General features: G+C 43.4%; 3 protein-coding genes across 5 annotated transcripts; 1 reads left to right on the forward strand and 2 right to left on the reverse strand.

Moving 5' to 3' along the window:
- The first annotated feature begins 515 nt into the window (after positions 1–515).
- Positions 516–5,159, forward strand: LOC108067019 (uncharacterized). Its single transcript, XM_017155837.3, has 4 exons — positions 516–748; positions 804–1,386; positions 2,092–4,499; positions 4,557–5,159. The coding sequence occupies exons 1-4, from the start codon at positions 698–700 to the stop codon at positions 4,791–4,793; spliced, it is 3,279 nt and encodes a 1,092-aa protein (XP_017011326.2). The 5' UTR covers positions 516–697; the 3' UTR covers positions 4,794–5,159.
- Positions 5,160–5,479: 320 nt separating this feature from the next.
- On the reverse strand, positions 5,480–6,120 carry LOC108066986 (uncharacterized). The gene is made up of 2 exons (XM_070214849.1): positions 5,661–6,120; positions 5,480–5,605 (listed from the first exon to the last, which is right to left on the reverse strand). The coding sequence occupies exons 1-2, from the start codon at positions 5,989–5,991 to the stop codon at positions 5,559–5,561; spliced, it is 378 nt and encodes a 125-aa protein (XP_070070950.1). The 5' UTR covers positions 5,992–6,120; the 3' UTR covers positions 5,480–5,558.
- Positions 6,121–6,331: 211 nt separating this feature from the next.
- Positions 6,332–18,982, reverse strand: trh (PAS domain-containing protein trachealess). Of its 3 annotated transcripts, XM_017155841.3 has the most exons (10): positions 18,468–18,982; positions 15,356–15,591; positions 12,939–13,006; positions 12,312–12,615; positions 10,943–11,064; positions 10,542–10,628; positions 9,727–9,920; positions 9,558–9,664; positions 8,968–9,115; positions 6,332–8,901 (listed from the first exon to the last, which is right to left on the reverse strand). In XM_017155841.3, exons 1-10 carry the CDS (start codon positions 18,710–18,712, stop codon positions 7,497–7,499), a joined length of 2,916 nt encoding a protein of 971 aa, XP_017011330.2. In that variant the 5' UTR covers positions 18,713–18,982; the 3' UTR covers positions 6,332–7,496. The 3 variants fall into 3 exon arrangements, with proteins under 3 accessions (XP_017011330.2, XP_017011332.2, XP_017011331.2); XM_017155843.3 differs by lacking the exon at positions 10,542–10,628; XM_017155842.3 differs by lacking the exon at positions 10,542–10,628 and having other exon boundaries at positions 12,294–12,615.
- Positions 18,983–20,083: the final 1,101 nt, after the last annotated feature.

A 20,083-nucleotide genomic window follows, 5' to 3' on the forward strand; every position in this document is an offset into this window, starting at 1 on the left:
GCATGCAGAGGTATTTTTTATGGTATATTTTGTGTAATTTTTTTTTATTTATTTACCAGCTTTTTTTTTTAAATAATTAGAACAATTTAAAATAATATTGAACTATAATATTTTACTTTTTTTATATATGTGTAAGAATATAAATATTATTAAGTAGTTTTTCATATTTTACAATTTTTTTTGAAATAAATACAATAGTTAGTTCTTCTTCTTCCTACTTTTATTAAAATATATGTATAATTTATTTTATAATCAGATTTTTTTTTTATTTTGTTTTATTTTTATTTTGTTTTATAAATATTTTCAAGATTTGTTTATACAATTTTATTCAATTAATAAAACGTATAAATTAAATACAATAATTCTTCTTCTTCCTACTTTTATTAAAATATATGTTAAATTTATTTTATAAGCTGATTTTTTTTAGCTTCTATTTTTGTTTATAAATATTATTAAGCCCTCTTTACACGACATAACATCTCAGAAAAGTGTGACCGTAGTGAAGGTGCTGCCAACCTCTGCACAGCAACAGCTGATTTGCTATCAGTTTTTTTATAACCAAAAGTTTTTTGTCTGCGTAATGTAAATTGTAATGCGGAATTAGAAGGCCTGAGCCCAGAAAGCGGACCACCGGCAACCGGAATCCGGCACCTGGCGACCCCGGTGACCACCTGGAACCAGGAACCAGGAACCCACGATGAGCGATGCGGCCTACCCGGGATTCTACGGCAATGGCAATGGCAACCAGGTGAGCAACCAGCGCGAGTTCCTCTGGCCAGAAAAACACGCCGTGTGTCTTCCAGCTGCACTTGCTCCCGCTACCGCTGTCGCATCCCCCGCATCCTCACCAGGATCTGTCGCTCTCCACGCCGGTTCACTCCTTGGAGCAGGACTCCAACTTTGGTGGCTTCTTTGACGACGAACTGGTCATTGGAAATGGAAACGGAGGAGGAGCAGCCGGGGGAAATGGAACCTCCACCGCTGTGTGGCTGCCCGATGGCGCCGCACGATCCCCTGAAGCTCCGGACATTCCCTTTGTCCAGATCCACACCACCGATCTGCAGCAGCAGCCGGAGAGGAGCTACAGGAACGCCTTTCGCAGACGCACTGCGGAAATCAAATCGGAGGCGGAACTGATTAAATCCGAACTGGCGGAGGCGGCGGCCAAGGAGCGTCTGAATGCCACGCCCACGCCGCCCACAAGGAATTCTAGTTGCGCCAGTGTGGAGGGCAAGGCACTGGTCCACCAGGATAACCAAAGTCCTCCTTCTCCTCTCATCCTGCGCTGCCCAAACTGTCCGTTTTTGAGCCTCTGCCAGGTGCGCCTCCAGCAGCATCTTCAACTGGGCAACTGCTACATGGAACAGCAGAGAAGGCAGTGTCCAGGTGAGATTACCAAGGGGATGGGCTATGCTTGGGGGTATTATTACTTCAAGAATGCCCCAAAAAAATCAGGGAAAGTGGGGATTACTTAGATAAACTACGATATATCCTATAAATTTATTTCAAGTCTGTTTTAAACCAATTAGGAAACGGATTTTCATAGGATGATGTTTATACCATCTACTAGAAATTCTAGAAATTGGGATTTTGTATTTAAAATACAATTTGTTATTGATCAACTACTTTACTTCTGATATGATATGAAATAATACAAGTTTTACTGAAATGTCGTATCAATTTAAACTTAAGCATCACTTTAACTTTAAAGAATTGAAAAAAAAACATTTAATTTCGAGAGTATTGGGATCTCAAAAAGAGATTAATCGAAAAATGAAAATTTCCATATTTATTTTAAATTATTTAATAGTTATTGTGAAAAATCTACCTGTGGATATTAAGTTTATATTGAAACTTGTCTGATTTAGCCAAATACTTGTTAATTGGCAACTTCTTTTCTTCTTAATTTTAACCAAAGCCAATATAAGAATTAGCCTAAAATGGCATGTGTGTATTTTACCAGAAATAATATTCGAAATCGTGATAATTAAACTCAAAAACTCTCAAAAACTCTCAAGGCAACTTCGGTGTCATCCGTAGTAATCTCCCCCGCAAACCACCAGCAAACCTTACTCACCAACTCTTTGACAGGCTGCACGAACATCTTCTACAGCAGCGAATCGCTGAGCGTCCATCTCAGCCTGGACCACCAGATGGAGGACAGTGAGGCAATGGCTCTGGCGAGTGGAAAGCACACCAAAAAGCAGACTCAGATGCCAAATCGACCCAAGAGCAGGATTTTCATCAAGAGCGTGGACTGTTTAAGGGAACCTCTTCCAGATTTCCCGCCTTTGATGCCCGATAGCTGTGGATCCACGGGCAACATCCTGGATCTCCTCGAATGTGGAGTAGCGGTGGGTGCATCGCCCAGTGAACAAACTATGCCTCCAGCTCCTGCTGCTAATAATGTATCCACCGCCCCTCCGCCACCGCCAAAACCCAGCCAGAAGATTTCCATCAAGAGCGTCGATGTGCTGAGGGAGCCAGCTCTCCTGCCCTTTGACTTTCAGCTGCCCAATCATCCGCTAATCACGGATAACAGTTTACTAGATGTGCCTGCTCCCGTCGTGGAACCGGAGAAACCGCGCCAGCCGAAGATTTACATACGCAATGTGGACATCCTCAAGGAACCGATGGTTCTGCCTGGTTTGGGTTTCAATGGCAACCTCCCCGCGGTTGTGGATCACGGACAAATTGGACTAGCTGTGGGAGGAGGAGGAGGATCAGTAGGAGGAGATGGTGACGTTTACCAGACCGAGGCGCTGCTTACTCCTCCCTGTCCGCTGCCTGGATTCGAGCCCAGCCTGGCTCCTCTGGCTCAGATGTGCAGCGAAGCCTTTCCCTTCGATTCCGTGCTAAATGGAGGAGGAGCAGGAGGTGGAGCTGTAGTCTCCAGCCTGGAAAACACACGCTTCAGTGCCTTGGATTTGGATTTCGGGGTGGATTTCGAGGCCACTCCGCCTCCGCCACTCCTTCCTCCTCTCAATGATCACTCCCTAAACACAATGGCAGCTCAGCCTGTCCAGCTGGAGCACTATCTTCCACCCCCTGCTGCTCCCACCACCAAGCAGAAGATCTTCATCAAAAACGTAGATATCTTAAAGGCCCCTCAGCGAGGCACTTTGCATCTGCGAACCGTGGACGAACTAAACCTGATGAATCGCACCGAAGTGGAGCACTTGATTGTGCCCAATCTGGAACCGATGGCCATGACCATGATGGAACTTCCGCCTGTAGAGCAGGCGCCATTAGAGCTGGATTCCCAGCAAACTCTGAGCGAGTTTCAACCTTCGATCAATGGTAGTTGGCCTAGCGAGGATGGTTATGACCTCGCCGAGGATCTGGAGTGCTGGCCATGGATGGATGAGGCTGTGCCGGAAGCGGGAATCGGACTGGAAGCTCCGCCACTCGAGGGTTTGGCCAACGCTGCCGAGGATCTGCTGGTTGCGCAGTCGTTTTCCTCGACTACAGAGGAGGTTCAAGAAGAAGCAGTTCCACCTTTAGTGCCTGTAACTTCCTCTGGCGGCACAACAACATCCCTGACTCAAAGTAGCTTGCCTGTTCCGCCGCTGGTTCCCTTGGCAGCCGAGGCAACTCCTGCTCCTACTGCCTCGGAAAAACCTGCCCGGATTTATGTAGCCAATAATCTCCTACCCACTGCTGTGGTGGATCCACCTCTCTTAGGAGGTGGAACCTCCGTTCGCGGGCGTCCCTATGGAGCGAAACACTCCGGCGGAACGGCAACGAGCAAGAGAAAGCCACCACAAGGACCCAATCAAGTGCCAGAGGGCGGCAAGTGTCTCGTGGAGGGCTGCATGTTCCGCTTCAAGTCGCCGGCCACTTTGGAGTACCACGGCAGGTGCCACAATGGAGCACTCAGCTCCAGCCAACCCATGGTTTGTCCCGAGTGCAAGTCCAGCAACTTTAGCAACTGGAACTGCCTGCACACGCACCTCTGGCGCACCCACCAAATCGACATGGAGCTGTACTCCTGCCAGCTGTGCAGCTTCAAGACGCCCATCTACTCGAGGTTGGTCAACACGCATGCCAAGATTCACTCGGAGGAGCGCAACTACAAGTGCGAGCAGTGCGGCAAGGGATTCAAGAACACCAAGCAGCTGAAGAACCACAGGCGACTGCATCGCACGCAGGGATTGGGAATGGGAAAGCCGCCTAGTGAACCGGAAGTTAATCCAATGCATCGCTGCGAGGATTGCGGGGCGGCCTTCAAGCAGAAGAAAACGCTGAGGGAGCATCTGTGCAAGGAGCGCAACGAGCAGCTCGAGTGTCCCGAGTGCCAGCGCGTCTTTGGCTCCAAGAGCAGCCTGCGTCTCCACCTGCGGAGCCACCAGGAGCAGAAGCGCTTCCGCTGCGACACCTGCGACCACGAGGCCAGCGATCACAACGCCTTTCGGCGGCACTTGGCGACGCACAAGGAGCGGAAGCGGTACTCCTGTCCGCACTGCGACTTTCGGGCCATCCAGAGCAACGCTTTTCGGGTTGGAAAAATACCTTATTATATGTTAAAATTTATCATTAATATATTTTCGATATAGATACACCTGGAGAAGCGCCATCCCGAGCAGGAGCTGTCCGCCATCATCTACAAGTGCGACCAGTGCAGCTTCACCAGCATCAATCAAGGTCTGCTGCAGGTTCACCAGGCCAAGCACGAAACCCCATCGCCAGCGAATCAAGCGAATCAATCACAGATCAAGGTGGAGAGCAGTCTGGTGCTCGCCCATTCCAGTACAAACGTGGCCAAGGAGGTGATCCTGGGGCAGGCTTCCTAGGATCGCAATGATCCTTTTGTACATATATTCTAGGAATAAGATTGTGCGAGAACAAAGTGCCGCGTAGTTTGTAACGTTTTTATACCAAAATTGTACCAATGTTGTTAGTGTTTAGGATGCAGATGAGTTCACTTCAAAGAAGGAAATTTAATTGTGTGGTAAAATCGCCTTTAAAATCAGGTCCTTTCTACTTTGAAGTGAAGCTCTGGACTTCGGACTCCACCGAAGCTATTTTCTTTGACTTTGTTTGTCCCTTTTCTTTGTAAATGTTTACCCTAGAATCCTAAGAATTTGTTCTTGTACATACGTATGTGTATATAAAGGTTAATTGGGAAAGGCTTTATTAAATAGAAAACTTCAGTTTCATTCCCCTAGTGTATATAGCCAGCTCCGAACAGAAATACATTTACAAATCTCAAACAAAATCCTCTTTGAAACTATGGAATATTTGAGAAATGATAATGCAAATGAGCGAAGGACATGATTTCGGGAAATTACAATATAACGAGATTTAGGATTACAAAAACAGTATTTTTTATTTAATTCTAAGATAGATTTTTTTAAATGGTCAATTCAAAATTTGTCTAGAATTGAATGTTCTCATATGTTCTCGTCTTAATCCGATATCTGGTTATATAATATTTTAAATATCTGCTAGATCGTCGTAATATTTTTTTTACAAATAATATTGTAATAGTTAAATTCATTCACTAGTTCGCCACGGCCTGCGAACGCTGGAGACGGTCGTGGTGATGTCCTCGGTCATCAGATGGTAGATGACGCTCCAGTGGAGCATCTGTTCCAGGGCCAAGCTGAAAATGGCACAGTAGGCGATCAAAGCGAAGATCAAGATTTTCGGGTTGTCACCACTCGACACGTGGAAGATCGCCGTCAGCTGGAGGTTCATATTGCTCCAGAACTTGATGCAGCACACCAGGATCCAGGGCAGCATTGCCAGGAAGAACTTCTTGGGATGCTTCGTTAGCCAGTGCGACGGGATCATCATGTAGGGTAACATCGCCAAGGCGGTGAGCCCCAGGGACACGAAAGCGGTGAACACGACGTCCGGGTAGAAGAAACTTGCTGTGGGCAATTTATTGTCCCACAGGTGCGTCTGTAGAGTAACTAATGGAGCCACCATAATCGTCGTAAGAAGGGCAGTTGCGTAAATCAATTGGTACACGTTATCGCGACCCATTTGGTAAAGGTTTTTCCACTTAATTTTGGAAAAAAATATAATAATTGTGTACAAATTAAAGACCGAATTTAACGGAATTTAGTAGTTATTCGATTTGGTATGAAGTTGTTTTTAAGATGAATTTATAGACTACTTTGATATAAAGTAGAAAACGTCTGGGTAATTTAAATATTAATGGAAAAGGGAAATAGAAAGTCAAATGTTATAACAAATTATATTAAAATTCTCTATTTCATTTTGTAGATTTTTGCGTTCCTCAGATTTTTTGGGAACCCATTTTCTACCATTCCTATTAACTCAACAACATCCCCGAAAAATCCCAATTAAAACCACTTTGAACTATCATATTCAATATTTTAAGCCTTTAATGGGAGAAACTTTCTTTGCGTTTATACAAAATTTAATTACACTTTTTGTTTTTTGTTGCCTTTTTTATTTTTTATTTGTAACTAGATTTTATTAGATTTTTTTATTAAATATACAATAGGGAGGAAACGGAAGTAGACGAACGTTAGAGGAGCTCTTAGAGGTAATAATCGAGTCGAATTGCTGGGGATCGAATCGAAATGAATATCCTAGAGCGAGTGTCGTTTAAAGGTAATCCTAAGTCTACAGGAGGAAGCATTTGATATGTTGTAAAAATGTTTAAATATATCAATATATTAATGTATACATATCATATTGAGCTTATCTTATGTATATGCGTGTTATGTGTGGTAAAATTACAATTGATTTAAATAATTAATAACAATTGGTTGGGAAATGGGTTTAGATCAAGCCGTAATTCCGTTTTTTTGATTCGCTCTCCTTATAGCGGTTGTTCGGTTTCCTATTCCTTGGCACTCTATGCAAGTCTTACTATGTATCATTAACATTAATTACGATTAGCCTTACTAGTTGTTAGTTTTTCATAGTTTTGTTTTTTTAAATCAATTGCGTCTTGAGTATTTTTGCCTATAATTTCATTGGGTCTCAGTGTGTTCGAGTGTGTGGGTTTCATAATTTACAGACTTAAGAATTATTTAACAACATTGAATGTTTCTTTAACGCTTTTAGTTTGGCCTAACTCTAGTCTAACTCTTAAGGATTGCGTTCGGGGAGGGCTTTTTCAAGGATCTGAAGGATTCTTAATACAAGTGAAATTATGAAGATTAATTTAACCGATTTCTCAATGTCAGGTTAAGGTTGTAGTTAAATATCGGCTAGAGAAAGTTAACAAATTCGTTTTCTCAATGTGATGTTATGTTACGAGCGCCATATTTAACTAGAACTTAACCGGACATTGAGAAACCGGCTCTTAGACCCCCTTTAGCACCTCCCCTCTATCCCGGATTCCCCTTCCTGGCGCTGAAGAACATCCTGGCTACCTTGCCCAGCGCCCCCACGAAGTCCCATCGCTCCCCAGCCGCCGCCTGGTTGCCCCCGGATCCCGCAGCTGCATCCTGGTGATGGTAGTGGTGGTATTGATCCTGATGACAGGACTGCGGAACCTGATCGTCTGTCACCTAGGAGGGCGTGGAGTACCAGCCGCTGGCCGGGCTGCCCTTGTGGTACAGATGAAAGCTCGAGTGCGGAGCAAAGTACTGCGGCTGGTCGAGATTGCTGTAGGTCACCCCACCCTCGGTGGTTGTGCTGCCCGAGGGATGCATGGTGGCCGTGTAGGAGGCCTGCGGTTTCAGCGGCAGCGTGGCGGGCACAACGTCTCCCGAGGATGTGCTCACATACTGACCACGCAGGGGATCGGGTGCGTAGTCGGCATAGCCACCGTTGGAGGTCAGGACAGGAGCAGCCTTGCCCGGCTGATTGGAATCCCGGGGGGAGACCGAACTGGGCGGGGTCATGGCGTTGTGGTAATCGATGGATGAGTGATAGCCACCGTAGGTGGACACGAGATTGGTGAAGGCATCGGCGGAGGTCTTCTGGCCACCGGGATGAACTCCGACGCCTCCTCCTCCGCCGGCGGAGGCCGAGTGCAGCTGCAGGTATTGATTCTCGTAGGAGGACTCACTGCCCGGCGGCGTGGGCAGCGGACCCGTCTGCTGGTGGTCGCCGTAGAAGACTCCTCCCGTGGGCGTTTGCCTGGCCGTCGCCCGGATGACGCTCTCCCGGTTGGCGTACAGCTGCCGGAGCAGAGCGGTGGCCGGCATGGGCGCCGGCGGAGGCTGTTGGTAGGGTCCTCCTATCCACTGGATGGTGCTGCTCTTCTCGTTGGGATCCAGCTGCTGCTGCTGCTGCTTCATCAGGGAGTCGGCACTGAAGTCGGTGTTCGGAGGAGCCACCACTGCCGCCGGCGAGGGCAAATGCTTGGACATGGCCTGCTCCAGATCCTTGACCGCCGAATCCGCCGGCTGCTGCTGCTGTTCGTCCACAATCGAGGGCAAGCGACTGCGGGGCTGCGACTGATCCCGCTGCTCCATGGCTGGTAGTTTGGGAAGAGGCTGCTCGGGAATCACCTGCTGCTGATCCTGATCCTCGGCCTGCTGGGCAGCCTTTGTTTTCCTCTTCCTCTTGGTGGATGCAGCTCCACTCGAAGAGGAATTACTGATGCCTGGCGTGGCTGCTGGCACTGGAGTGGCCACTGTGGTGGGCAGCACCCCGCCCGAATCACCACCGATATCCACGCCCAGCGGCGTCGGACTGTCCTTGATCATGGTGAGGCTATTCAGGCTGCTGCCGTGCGAGGCGGCTGCACTGCGCCCGCGGCCGCGATGCGAATGATTCTCGGGATCGGTGGTTTTCGGTGAGTTGAGCTTCATGTCCCCGGCACTCAGATTGCCCTCGTTGCCATTGCCATCTCCTCCAGGCGACCCACTGCTCTTGTCGTTGCCCAGACCCTCCTCGTGCTTTATGCTATCTGGACTGGGCTCCAGTTGGCAGCAGTCCAGGATCATGTTCTCGTTCTCCCGGTTGCTAAGGAAATAGTATTCTTAGTTATTGGAATGCACTCTAGGTTTCCTTATTATATAGACAACCCACCTGATCACATAGTTGACGCAAATGATGTTCTGCTCATCCGCGTTCTTGGTGCTGCAGACGACGGTGGCGCAGGTCTGGAGCCACGTGTAGCCACCGCTCTTGTTCATCAGTCGGTAGTAGCCGGTCAGCACCTGACCCTTCTCGATCACTAAAAGGGAAAGGATTCGAAAGATCTTTATTAGAAGTTCTGAAGAAGTCCTAGATATTTTTAAAATAGTTCATAAAGTCAAATAAAACATATCGATATTTTCGATATATTTTTAACATGGTTGTTTATCGTAAATATCGATGTTTTTCTAACGTTTATTATAAACATTATTGTAAAAATATTTTTTGATTTTATTTATTATCCCTTAAAAATATTGAAAATATCGATACGTTATTGTAAAAAAATTTTTAAGCTCGTATTTCAACATTCGTAAGCTATGATATATTAGGGTTTTCAATTTCAATCCTTTAAATATTTATAATCTTTAAAAAATATTAAACTATAACTATCATTTAATTTTTAAAGGTTTTTCTTGTATCTATTATAATAATTTTCTTATCTTTTTTTTTACAGATGATTAATGGATGACTGAAATACTTACAATCTGAATGGCTCTTGCGCAGGCGATTGGCATCTTCGGCGTGACACAGTGAGTACAAGCTCTTGTTTACCAGATCCTCGGGCGAATAGTCAAGCAGATCGGATACCCTACATTTCAAGAAGCATTTTATTAATAGAGAAACACACACAAAAACAGTAGTATAGCATACCTTGGTTCGCAGTGGGCCACACGCAGGTCAAAGTTCACCCGGGTCACGAACATGTCGCACTCCAGCCGAATCTCATGCACCGAAGGGGGAGGCAATGCGATGGCCAGGGCCACCATTCCTAAAAGCGGGGGCTGCGACTTGCGACTGTGGGAGAAGGTGTACTGGGGACGCAGCTTACACAGCAGCAGAACCACCTGCAAAGGATCCAAAGTGAAGCCTGGTTAGTTGGGGTCCTACTTATGAAGGAGGTACTCTTCATTCAAGTAATTAAAAACTCTATATTTCGGTGATGGATAAAGAAAATCTTGGACTTGGAACTTTTTACACTTTACTAAAGGTATTTCTTGATTTTGGAATTTATATCCACTTTTTTATTTGGATTTCAAATATTTATAAAGGATTAGGTTGAAAATCAGGAAAGGCTTTATTTGGTTTCATAAAAATACCTCGAGACTGGAATATTTTTTAATATCTTGAAATACCTTTAAAATCACTTTTAAAATAAATTGATGGGATATAAAATTAAAGAATGTTGTAGAGCATGTGATGATTGCGGCGATGATTGATTGATCGGTGGATGATTGAAGCAGCTTCCGCACTAGATATTCGATACTGATCAATCTAAAATCAGTCAGTGGCTTTGCCTTTGTTTTTTTCTTTGTTTTTTTTTTAGCAAACACAAAAATTATGGCCGAAATAGTAGAAAAACTTAAAAAGCGAATTCTTCAGTAAATAATTTTGAGTAGGTTTTTGGATTTTGCCTTGCATTTGTTTTTTTGTAGCATACAAACGTACTGATTTCAATTGATACGTACCGAATAGTTTGAGCCCGGATTCTTAACGTTTTTAGCATTGTTACTAGCATTGTTACCGTTGTTGCAATTGCTCGTTGCATCGCTGGCCTGTAGATAAGCAGTGGATGGGATGGTAATACGTAATACAAAATGCAGGTATTTTTGCTAGTTTACACAACACAACCGAAAACGATTTCTAGTGGGGTTAGTCTTACGGTTACTCGAAAGTCTTACATTAGAAACAACTCCTAGGGCCAACGAAAAAAGTAAAATAAAACGTAAATAAAAATATAACAAACACAATCCCCAAAAAACTATTCAGTTAGAAAAATGACTACAAAAAATCATACAAAACTTAGGAAAAATAAAAATAAGGATAGTTTCTTTGGTGAATAGCAAGAAAGAAGGTTTTAAAAACTCACCCGATAGCCTGAAGACTTGAAGTGACAGCCGCGTTTGGTCAAAGTGGACTTCATCCGGATGCAGAAGCTCCGATCGTAGCCCTTGTAGCCAGCGGTAGAAGCTTGGGTCATGGAGGCGGCAACTATGGGTTGAGAAATAGTATTAAATTAGTTTGGGTATTTCTTAAATGTACACAGAGAAAAAAAAATACCAAAAATGGTCATCATTCGGGTATTTTTTCATATCAATTTTGGTCCCATATGTGGTCATACCAAAAGTATATTTTCGAACATACCAAATTGGTATTTTCGAACATATGAATGTGGTATTTTTCATAATAGATTGTTATGCGCACATATCAAATTTTGCTACAAAATTTTGTATTGTATTTTCTCTAACTCAGAAAAGCATTCTGCCACGAAAAAAAAAATGTGGGCATGGCTCAGAGGCCAAGGTGCTAGGTCCTGATATTATTTTGTGCTCGGGGGAACGGGGTTCAAATCCCGCTCACAACACAACACAACTTTTTTTTTTTTATTAGTAATCTTATCATATTAACTTTTTACCACAATTTTGTTCTTAATATTGTTAAGGAAATGTTAATTATGCGCCTTAAAAACTTTTTACTTTCTCTGCCTTAGCCGGTTTTGAACCGGGGTCCTCTCGCATCAGAGTCGGATGCGTTACCTATTGGGCCATCGCGACAAGTTACACGCGAGTATATTAGCTAAACTTGAATGTAAAATTATCTCGTTTAAGCATGCTCAACTTGTAAGTGTGACCACAGCATATAAAGCGTTATAATACCATTGTATACCAGAAATACAACAAAAATACAACTTTACAGCCATACTATTTTTTCGAAGACTTTTCGATGCCCCATTTGATATGAAAAACATATCAATCTTTGAAGTATTCATATTAATATGTTACGGATTCATATCAACATGGGTAATTGTTATGATTTCGTATCATATTGGTATGAATTCATATTACATTTATATGGAAAAATTGATATGTACAAATTGAGGAGACAATATCAATCTGGTATTGTTCCGTTTTTTTCTCTGTGTAGGGAAATTTTCTTTTAAGCGGACATGAAGATTTTCATAGTATGTCAGGGAAATCTATTATGTCTTTAGTAACACTTAAAGAATCTTTGGATCAGAAATAGCAAAGGCCTTGTCTAAAAATATGCAGTAAACAATTTTGTTGCATACTTTCAGACACCTTTAATAATTATTTCAAAATTCTAGTGATTTCTCTGACACGTAAACTAGAAAATGATTATTTTAACATCCATTTGGATCCCACCCGGCACCAGGGATTCATTCCCACACCTGGTCCTTCGGCAACTCGGACTTGACTCACCGTCGGGATTGTTCGTACCATGTGTGCCGCTGCCATCGTCGGAGGCTCCGGAAGTGGGTGAGGCCATGCCCACTCCCGCTCCGCCGCCTCCACCGCCGCTGCTGGAACTTCCGGCTCCACCGCCTCCTCCTCCGCCGCCGCCGCTCGTGAGGCTCAGGCCCAGCTGCTCGGCGATCTCCGAGTGATCCGCCTGGTGGATGTAGTCGAAGATGCTGCTGCCGGTCATCTCGACCTGCGACAGGCCCAAGTAGATGGACACCGTCTCGGAAATGTACAGGAAGCGACCGTCTGCCGCCACAGCCAAGGCAAAACCATCTAAGGACTAAAGATTAAAAAGGAAAAATATTTAGATTATTTATTTGGATTGTTATGAATAGTAATTAGGAGGAGTTTAGGAGAACTATCTATTCAGAAAACGGATAGGTATAGTTTTTTAAATTTGATATTTTTATGATCTTAGGATCTTGTGAAAAAATACAAAGAAAGGTTTATAAAATGAGAAAGTAGGCAATTGGTCATTGGAAATGCCATGTTTTTGACTGTGTAATTTTAATCATATGCACAAGATGGCTGCGGGCCTATCCCCCTCTCTCTTTTTTCGGGCCTATTGCCGTCCCTTTCCCTACCATATCGAGCATATCTCACCTGTAATATGTGGGTGCCCTGATGTTGTTCAAACAAATCAACAGCGGGACTGCGACGAATGGCGGCACCTGCGGATAAAAAAGAGGGGAAAGTTGAATGTTAGTGGTGGGAAAGAAAGTACTACATATATTTTAATTTATTTATATTACTAAACCTATTGTTAAAACCGGGTTTTACTAACTAAATGATAAGGACAAGCTTTTAATAAAAACCAATGAATAAAAATATTATTTTCCCAAAGAGTTTCGCATGTGTTTCGGAACCCCCTGAATTTCTCTTCTACTCTTGACCCAACTCATAAATGAAAGACAACAACAACAGCCGCAGGGCATCATAAATATGGTTTCTCGAAGCATTCAATATTTTCTCAGCTGAGGCACAAGGGCCTCGGATTATTTATTTAATTCAATTATAGAATTTTACGATTATGGACGACTGACCGACCCACCGACCAACCAACCGACCGGCCAAGTCATAATTCGCACAAGTGCAAATCGCCCCTTATTTTTCTGCCCCTCAAATCCCCAGCGATTTCCCAGTGGTCGAAGCGCTAAGTTGGCAAACAGTTTCCGCTTCCGCTTGGAGATGGCCATATGTGGCCGTGGCCCTTAATGACCTTCCACCCACCCAAGGAGAGCACCACCCAATGCTCTTTTTTTTCGTATTCGTATTTCATGCGGCTGTGGGTCAAATTGAAGTGCTTTTTATTGCCCCGCAGCTTGTTGCTCCTCATCCTCCACTCATATAGCTACTTCTCCGGTTTCTCTACTACTTTTTCTGGGTTTAGTTTCGCATAATAATCCAATTGAATGGATGAAGGCGTTACGGCCACTCCAGCGATTCCATTCCACCGCCTTCCATACATAACGCCCCATTGATTTTGGATTATTTTTTAGTGCCTTGACTACCTTTTTGGCTTTTTGATGGCCCTCGTCTTTTGGCTCTGCCACTTCGCTTGGCGCACAGAGAAAAATATTATTCAATGGGGGATTTTATTTATTTTTCTACATATTTTATTGGATTTGTATTAGTTGGGTATGTGTCAAATAAAATGGTGGTAACTTGCATACTGCGCGTGGGGCGGCAGAGATTGGGCAGAGCGGTCTGCTATGCTTGAAATTTTAATTCATGGAATTTTAAATAATTAATTAACAAATTCTACTTAATTTTTCTAAGACCTAAAAATACTTCTAAATATTTCTCTGAGTGCTCTCGACCGTTGCCAGTTGGCAGCTTTTGAATACCGTCTGAACTGAGACCTGGCAAAGAAGTCGTGGGCTGTCGTCGTGGAATGCCTTTTTCACTTGACGTGACAATGCATTGTCAACGTCGCCGGAGCATGACGTGGCTGGCTGAGGAATGGCTTGTTGTGTATGGCTGGGTATGGATGGATAAAGCCCGGTACTATATATATAGTGGCTGACAATAACTCTGTTGCTGTGTTGGGAAATTCACCCCACGACTATATCTGTTCATTGCTTTCAATGTTAAATTTTAAAGTCGACAAACTAGGCAACTTTAAAGGGCGTTCGATAAGAGACTTGTGAAATTAGATAAGTTATAAAAGAAGGGTTTTATCTTTAGTTTTTAAAAATCTCCTAAACTTTGGTCACTTTCAGTATCCAAGTGTGACCGTAGCGCAGATAAATTTCCATTTGCTCATTTGCATTTGACGCAAGACTTCGGCCATATTGTCGGCCATTTTCGATCGTTATTGGCCAGAAAGAGACGGAGGAAGCGGCAATTAAAACCGAAAGCAGGAAACTCATTTGCCTACATTTCGTGCCTTAAGTGAAATCAAAACTTTTGCCGGGCCTGTCTATGACAGAAATTATGCTTGAACGCACCTTAAAAATGTTTGTCTTTCCAAGCTCGAACACAAAATCAAAAAAAGAAAAAAACAATTTATTCGTTGACTTTGTCAACTGTTTTTTGAAATTTTTGTTTTGGGCTTTTGTCGGATTTGCATAAAATATCGTTATTAAGCGCAATTTATTTTTATTTGCTGCGCATGCGCGACCATTTTGGTATCCGCTTTTGGCGGGCAAAGGCGAGGGGCAACCGGCGTGTGTCATTTTGTGACAGTTTGTGGAATTTCAGAAGGCCCCATTAAAGTGATCGATTGGCTTCCAATGGTTTCGATATGGAAAACACTGTTTACTGTTCTTGAAAATATGTTGAATCATTGGTTAACTTATGGAATATACATAAATGAGGCTTTGTAATGTTTATCTATCTCTTTCTATATTTTTTATAAAAACTTATCAAAATAAATATAAATTTTTTCGATACATCGATGTTTATAAAATCACTAAATAATTCGAAAATATTTATAGTTATAAGCCCTATTTTAAGTGAAGGAATATTTTTTAAAAGTTTAATATTTAAGGTTGTATTCCAGGGTTTAAAATACTCACTTTTGAGCTTACTGCTGCTGGAGGCCTCCCTCGTCCATGGCGGATCGCCGTGTCCGGAGAAGTCCCTCAGCTTCAGGTAGCTGATGGTCAGTCTTATGATGGAGGCCTTGTCCAGCTGGCTGGTAATCGCAGCCGGCAGTGGGAGCATCTTGGCCAGCTCGTAGAACTCGTAGTTCTCCTTGCCGCGACGCGATCTCGCCGCATCCCTCGACTTCTCCTTGCGCAGTTCCAGGATGCTAAAAAAAAGAAAATAAACATAAAGAATGAGATATTTACTCAATAGCAAATAGGGAAAACGCGAATCAATCAGTTTACATAAGTAGACACTGACGAATGGCTAGAAGATCGGTCCGAAAGACGACTCTTTACACCTGTCAGCACCGCGTTTTCGGCCATTTGTTTGGCCAACCACCGGCTTTGTGATGGAATGGTGTCAGGCCAAACTAATTGCCCGACATTTGTCAGCCTTTCAGCGGGAAAAGGTTTTGGGTTCGTTGGGTGTGGGTTGTGTGTGGGTCTTCGAATAGGACAATAGTTGGCCAGACAGTTTGTCTCTGGATAAATTGCAGCTCATTTGTTGCAAGATTTCCCAAAGCCAAAGTCCAGAATGTGTGAGAGTTTTTCCCTGCTTTCCTGATATTTTCATTATTATTTCCCTGCACATCTCTAGGAATCCCTGTGAAAATGCCGCCTCCCAAACGATCGCATCTCGGTTTGCTTTTTGTTATTTCCCCTAAATGCAACTTTTCATTCACTAAACTTGCTGCGGAATCTCTCTATAAAGAGTGCCGCTTCTCGCTTCGGATCCGTAAAGTTTGTCTGTCTTTATGGATACGGATCTTGGCAACCTTCTGCGGTTCCGCTATCTGCAGGCGGCCATCTCTCTGAGCATCTTCGTCAGAAAACTTGGCTTCAAGCCTTCATAATTTAAGTTTGTTGACAACTTCTTTGTTGTTGCCTCTTAATGTTGGCAGTGCTGTTTTGACCTGCAGTGAAATCATTGTGCGCTACACGACTTAAGAAGGGTATATTGATTTTATAGGAATTATATTTCTGATTAAGTTTCCTTACTTCCTATAAATATTTAGGTGTTTAAGATCCTCAAATCTTATATATCGTAAAATTCCTATTAGCAAAACTCTTGTAATAATTCTTCCATAGTTTTCCTTGAATTGCGATTATATAATGATAGCCCAAGGACTTTCCCGCTGGGTCCTGACCATATCTCAAAAAGAAATGCCTGAAAAGAGCGACAGGACTGATAAAGCAATAACGGTATCCTGGGCTATTTCTACCTTCACAAAGGCCCCCGGGTCACACTTCTTATCCTTTTTATCCTTGTGTTTCCTTGTGTTGTGCGAACCTTGGGATAAACAAAGGAAGACAAGAAAACTGGATGACTTTCTCCCTCCTTTCTCTGACCGCAGTAAGCCGCTTACCGCTTACATTCTTCGGATCCCTTAATTCCCGCATTAAGCCGCTAATCGAATTGCATCTGGGGCTCTATAAAAATATTTGCACAACCGGGCCAGTCAAGTGAAAAAGAGTGTCCCAAAAGATTTTCGATTGAGTTCGAGATTGGCAGAAAATTCACATAGGATACTGAATAGGGATATCTTTTAAAATAGATTACTTATCACAAAAAACCAGAACATTTCTGTATTGTAAATTTTAAAAAATATTTTAAGAAGTAAAGACTCATAGAATGACTTTGAAACCTCATATAATTGCCTTCTTTTTCGGCAATTTTTGCTAATGACAGGCAATTTGTTCGCCCGTTAGACAGTGGCGAATTTCGTGCGAAATTAAATTCGAAACTCGAGACCGCACATCATTTGTCAAGGCAACACCTCCGATTCCCGACACATCATCATCACCCCTCATTTGCCTCATTTGAATGGCATTTCGATATTGACGAGGCCAAGATTAATGTTTTTTCTAGCCCAAAATTGAATTTTTCCCTTCTCTGGGAGGCAAACAACAAAAGAACAGTTTCAGTTTCGATTTCCCTCGTATGGGGTTTTTGAACCAAAGCAGACGATTTTATTAGGAAAGCATTTACGGCATGTATCGCAGGTACTGACATCTCTGTAAACGTAATTTCAACACAGCTAATTAAAATTGTTGTTGATGTGCGTTCTTCTTTTTTTTCCTGGATGTTTAAACAAAAAGCAAGTGGCTGAAGGGGAAAACTGGCTTGGCCCGTGGCAAACTCCAAGTCGGGGTTTCTTTTTAATTATCAAAATATTTTTATGGCCACGAACGAAGACGCTTTCGGCTGAGATACGAATCTCCAAGTTGGAGCCGAAGACGGGGGCTCTGAGATTCGGATTCAGAGATTTAAGGTAAAACTTAAGGCAAAGGTTTGAGGTTTGCTTTCGAGAGCCAGAAGCCGCGCGCGGCTCAAATAAAGCTACACAAAACGAAGTTTCAAGCCTGTGATGAGCGCATTAAAATAAATTTAAGTGCCCACAATATGTACACTGCAAAGGCAGAGGGTTTTGGGTTTGAGCTCGCATGGACTTGGCGAGTTACCTACGGTGGATTAAGACGATGATTAATTAAGAAATAATAGTGTTATTAGTTTTTATTTGGTTGGAATACGACTTTATCACAAAGCTGGCTAACTATTTTGAGATTTTCCTCAGATATCGAACTTCAATTTAAAAAAAAAAAAAAAATAAAAAAAAACATTTTTTAATTTTTTTTGTTGAAAAAAAACTTTGGTTAAAAAATTATCACTTTGATTTCTCAATATCTAAAAACGGAATGAAACCTCTACAATCAACATATAATACCGCTTTGGGGGACTCATGCTATACAATTTTTTGGCCAGTTGGGAATTTTTAGAAGACTCCGTCCGATAGGGCAAAAAAAGAAATAATACTTTTGTGGTAAATAGAAGTATTAGAGACCTTAACAGGGACCCGGTTTTTATTTTTTTATTCCTTGAATTTTATATATCCGTCCTCATTTGTACTTTATATTTTGTATCCAAAAGTTATATTACATGTTGTATTTTTTCATTTTAACCACTTTTATAATTATTTTTATTAGCTTAGATTATAATATCCTGGATTTCCCATGAGATTACTTAGTTATGGCTACTAACCCGGGTTCGAGGGGCTGTTGCTGGGCGTGCATGCCAGGACCCGTTGGCTGTTGGTGGCCGGGCATTTTGTTGTACGGCGGCATGCCGCACAAGTCCTGTGTGGGCACCATCCAGCTGTGGGTGAAGGGCACCGCCGGCATGCCCAGGGAGCCCATGGTGGCCATGTGGCTACCCGGATGTCCTGGCGTGGGCTGCCTTTGGTAGCCGGCGTAGTCCATGGCCACGGCTGCCTGGTAGGGCAACATGTTTGTGTGGTTGGGATATATCTTCTTAAAGGCCTGATGATATCAGGGAGTTTTCAATTATTTTTATTTTCTATCTTCACTTTTATCACTTGTTATTGCACTGGGATTTCATGGGACACGGATTGAAGGGGGCGTGGCATTCGTTTTGAAGGCCGCATCACAGAACACACACAATCGCACACACGCACGTGTGGTACGTGTCTTCAGTTATCCTTCCTGATATCCTGCGACGGAACTATGGGGTCACGCACTACGGATCGGGATCGGTAGCGGCAAACTAGCCGTCAATCGATTGGCATTCAAATGAGCCGCATTCGCGTCCAGTTAATTTATCTACGGCACTTGGCACGTCTCTTGGGTTACGTTCTATGGGTTACGGGCTTACTGACTACGGGGGCTACGTTGTGAGAACCTGCCAATTACGGACACGCAAGAGCGAGAGAGATGGCCGAAAACGGATATACGGACACACTTGCACGGCCGAGAGCTGCGTACGTGAAACTGCAGCTGATGACGCTGAATACGGAATACGGAATACGTATACCACGGAGTACGCCTACGGAGTAACGAAGATGCGGTACGTCCGTCGCTGGCGACGAGTACGTGCAGAATAATCCAGAGTCACGTTCACGTCACCGAACAAAACCAAAGCAGGGCAAAAAGGCGAAGAGAGAGAGGCCCAACAACAATACAGCGGCGGCAGAGCGTGAGCGAGAGAGGGCTAGCCGAGCGAGCGAGCGAGAGGGCACACACCCAATTTTTGGGGGTGACTCTCGAAGCAAATAAAAAAAAAACGAAGCAACGGCGCCAAGTGCGGGCAGTAGGGTAATCCAAAAAGAAGGATGTCTATCTATTTATGAAATAAAACATGGTTTACTATTATTGGGGAAAGTTTATTCAGATAAATGAATCATTGGAAGGTTCATAAATATAAATATTTGGTATTTCTTAAAAAAAAAAAAAAAATTTTTTTTAAATACATTTCTTTGTATGTCATAAAGCAAAACTTTGAAACCAAAAAAAACACCATTCAACAAAAAGTGTTGTTATATAAGATGCGAGGTTCGATGCACTACAACTATTCCAATTGTCCAAAAGCATTCCCAACATCCCATTCGAGTCACCCTAACGCTCCAGGGCGTGTGCGTGTACTCGAACTCAGTGTGGGTGTGTGGGTGAGCAGCACCTGACCGCCGGCAGAGTCATGTGCGAGCAGCGCCAGTAGCATTTTAAGCAGCCTCACGCTCTCCGCACACACACTCCTTCACGGCAAGCACACACACACAGAGGGGCGGGTGTGTGTGCGTGCAAATGGGCGGGACGTGACGCGGCGTCGAATCGGAATCGACATAGCGCGCATACCAAATGAGC

The sequence above is a fragment of the Drosophila takahashii genome, chromosome 3L, assembly GCF_030179915.1.
Source record: "Drosophila takahashii strain IR98-3 E-12201 chromosome 3L, DtakHiC1v2, whole genome shotgun sequence".
Classification (NCBI taxonomy): Eukaryota; Metazoa; Arthropoda; class Insecta; order Diptera; family Drosophilidae; genus Drosophila; species Drosophila takahashii.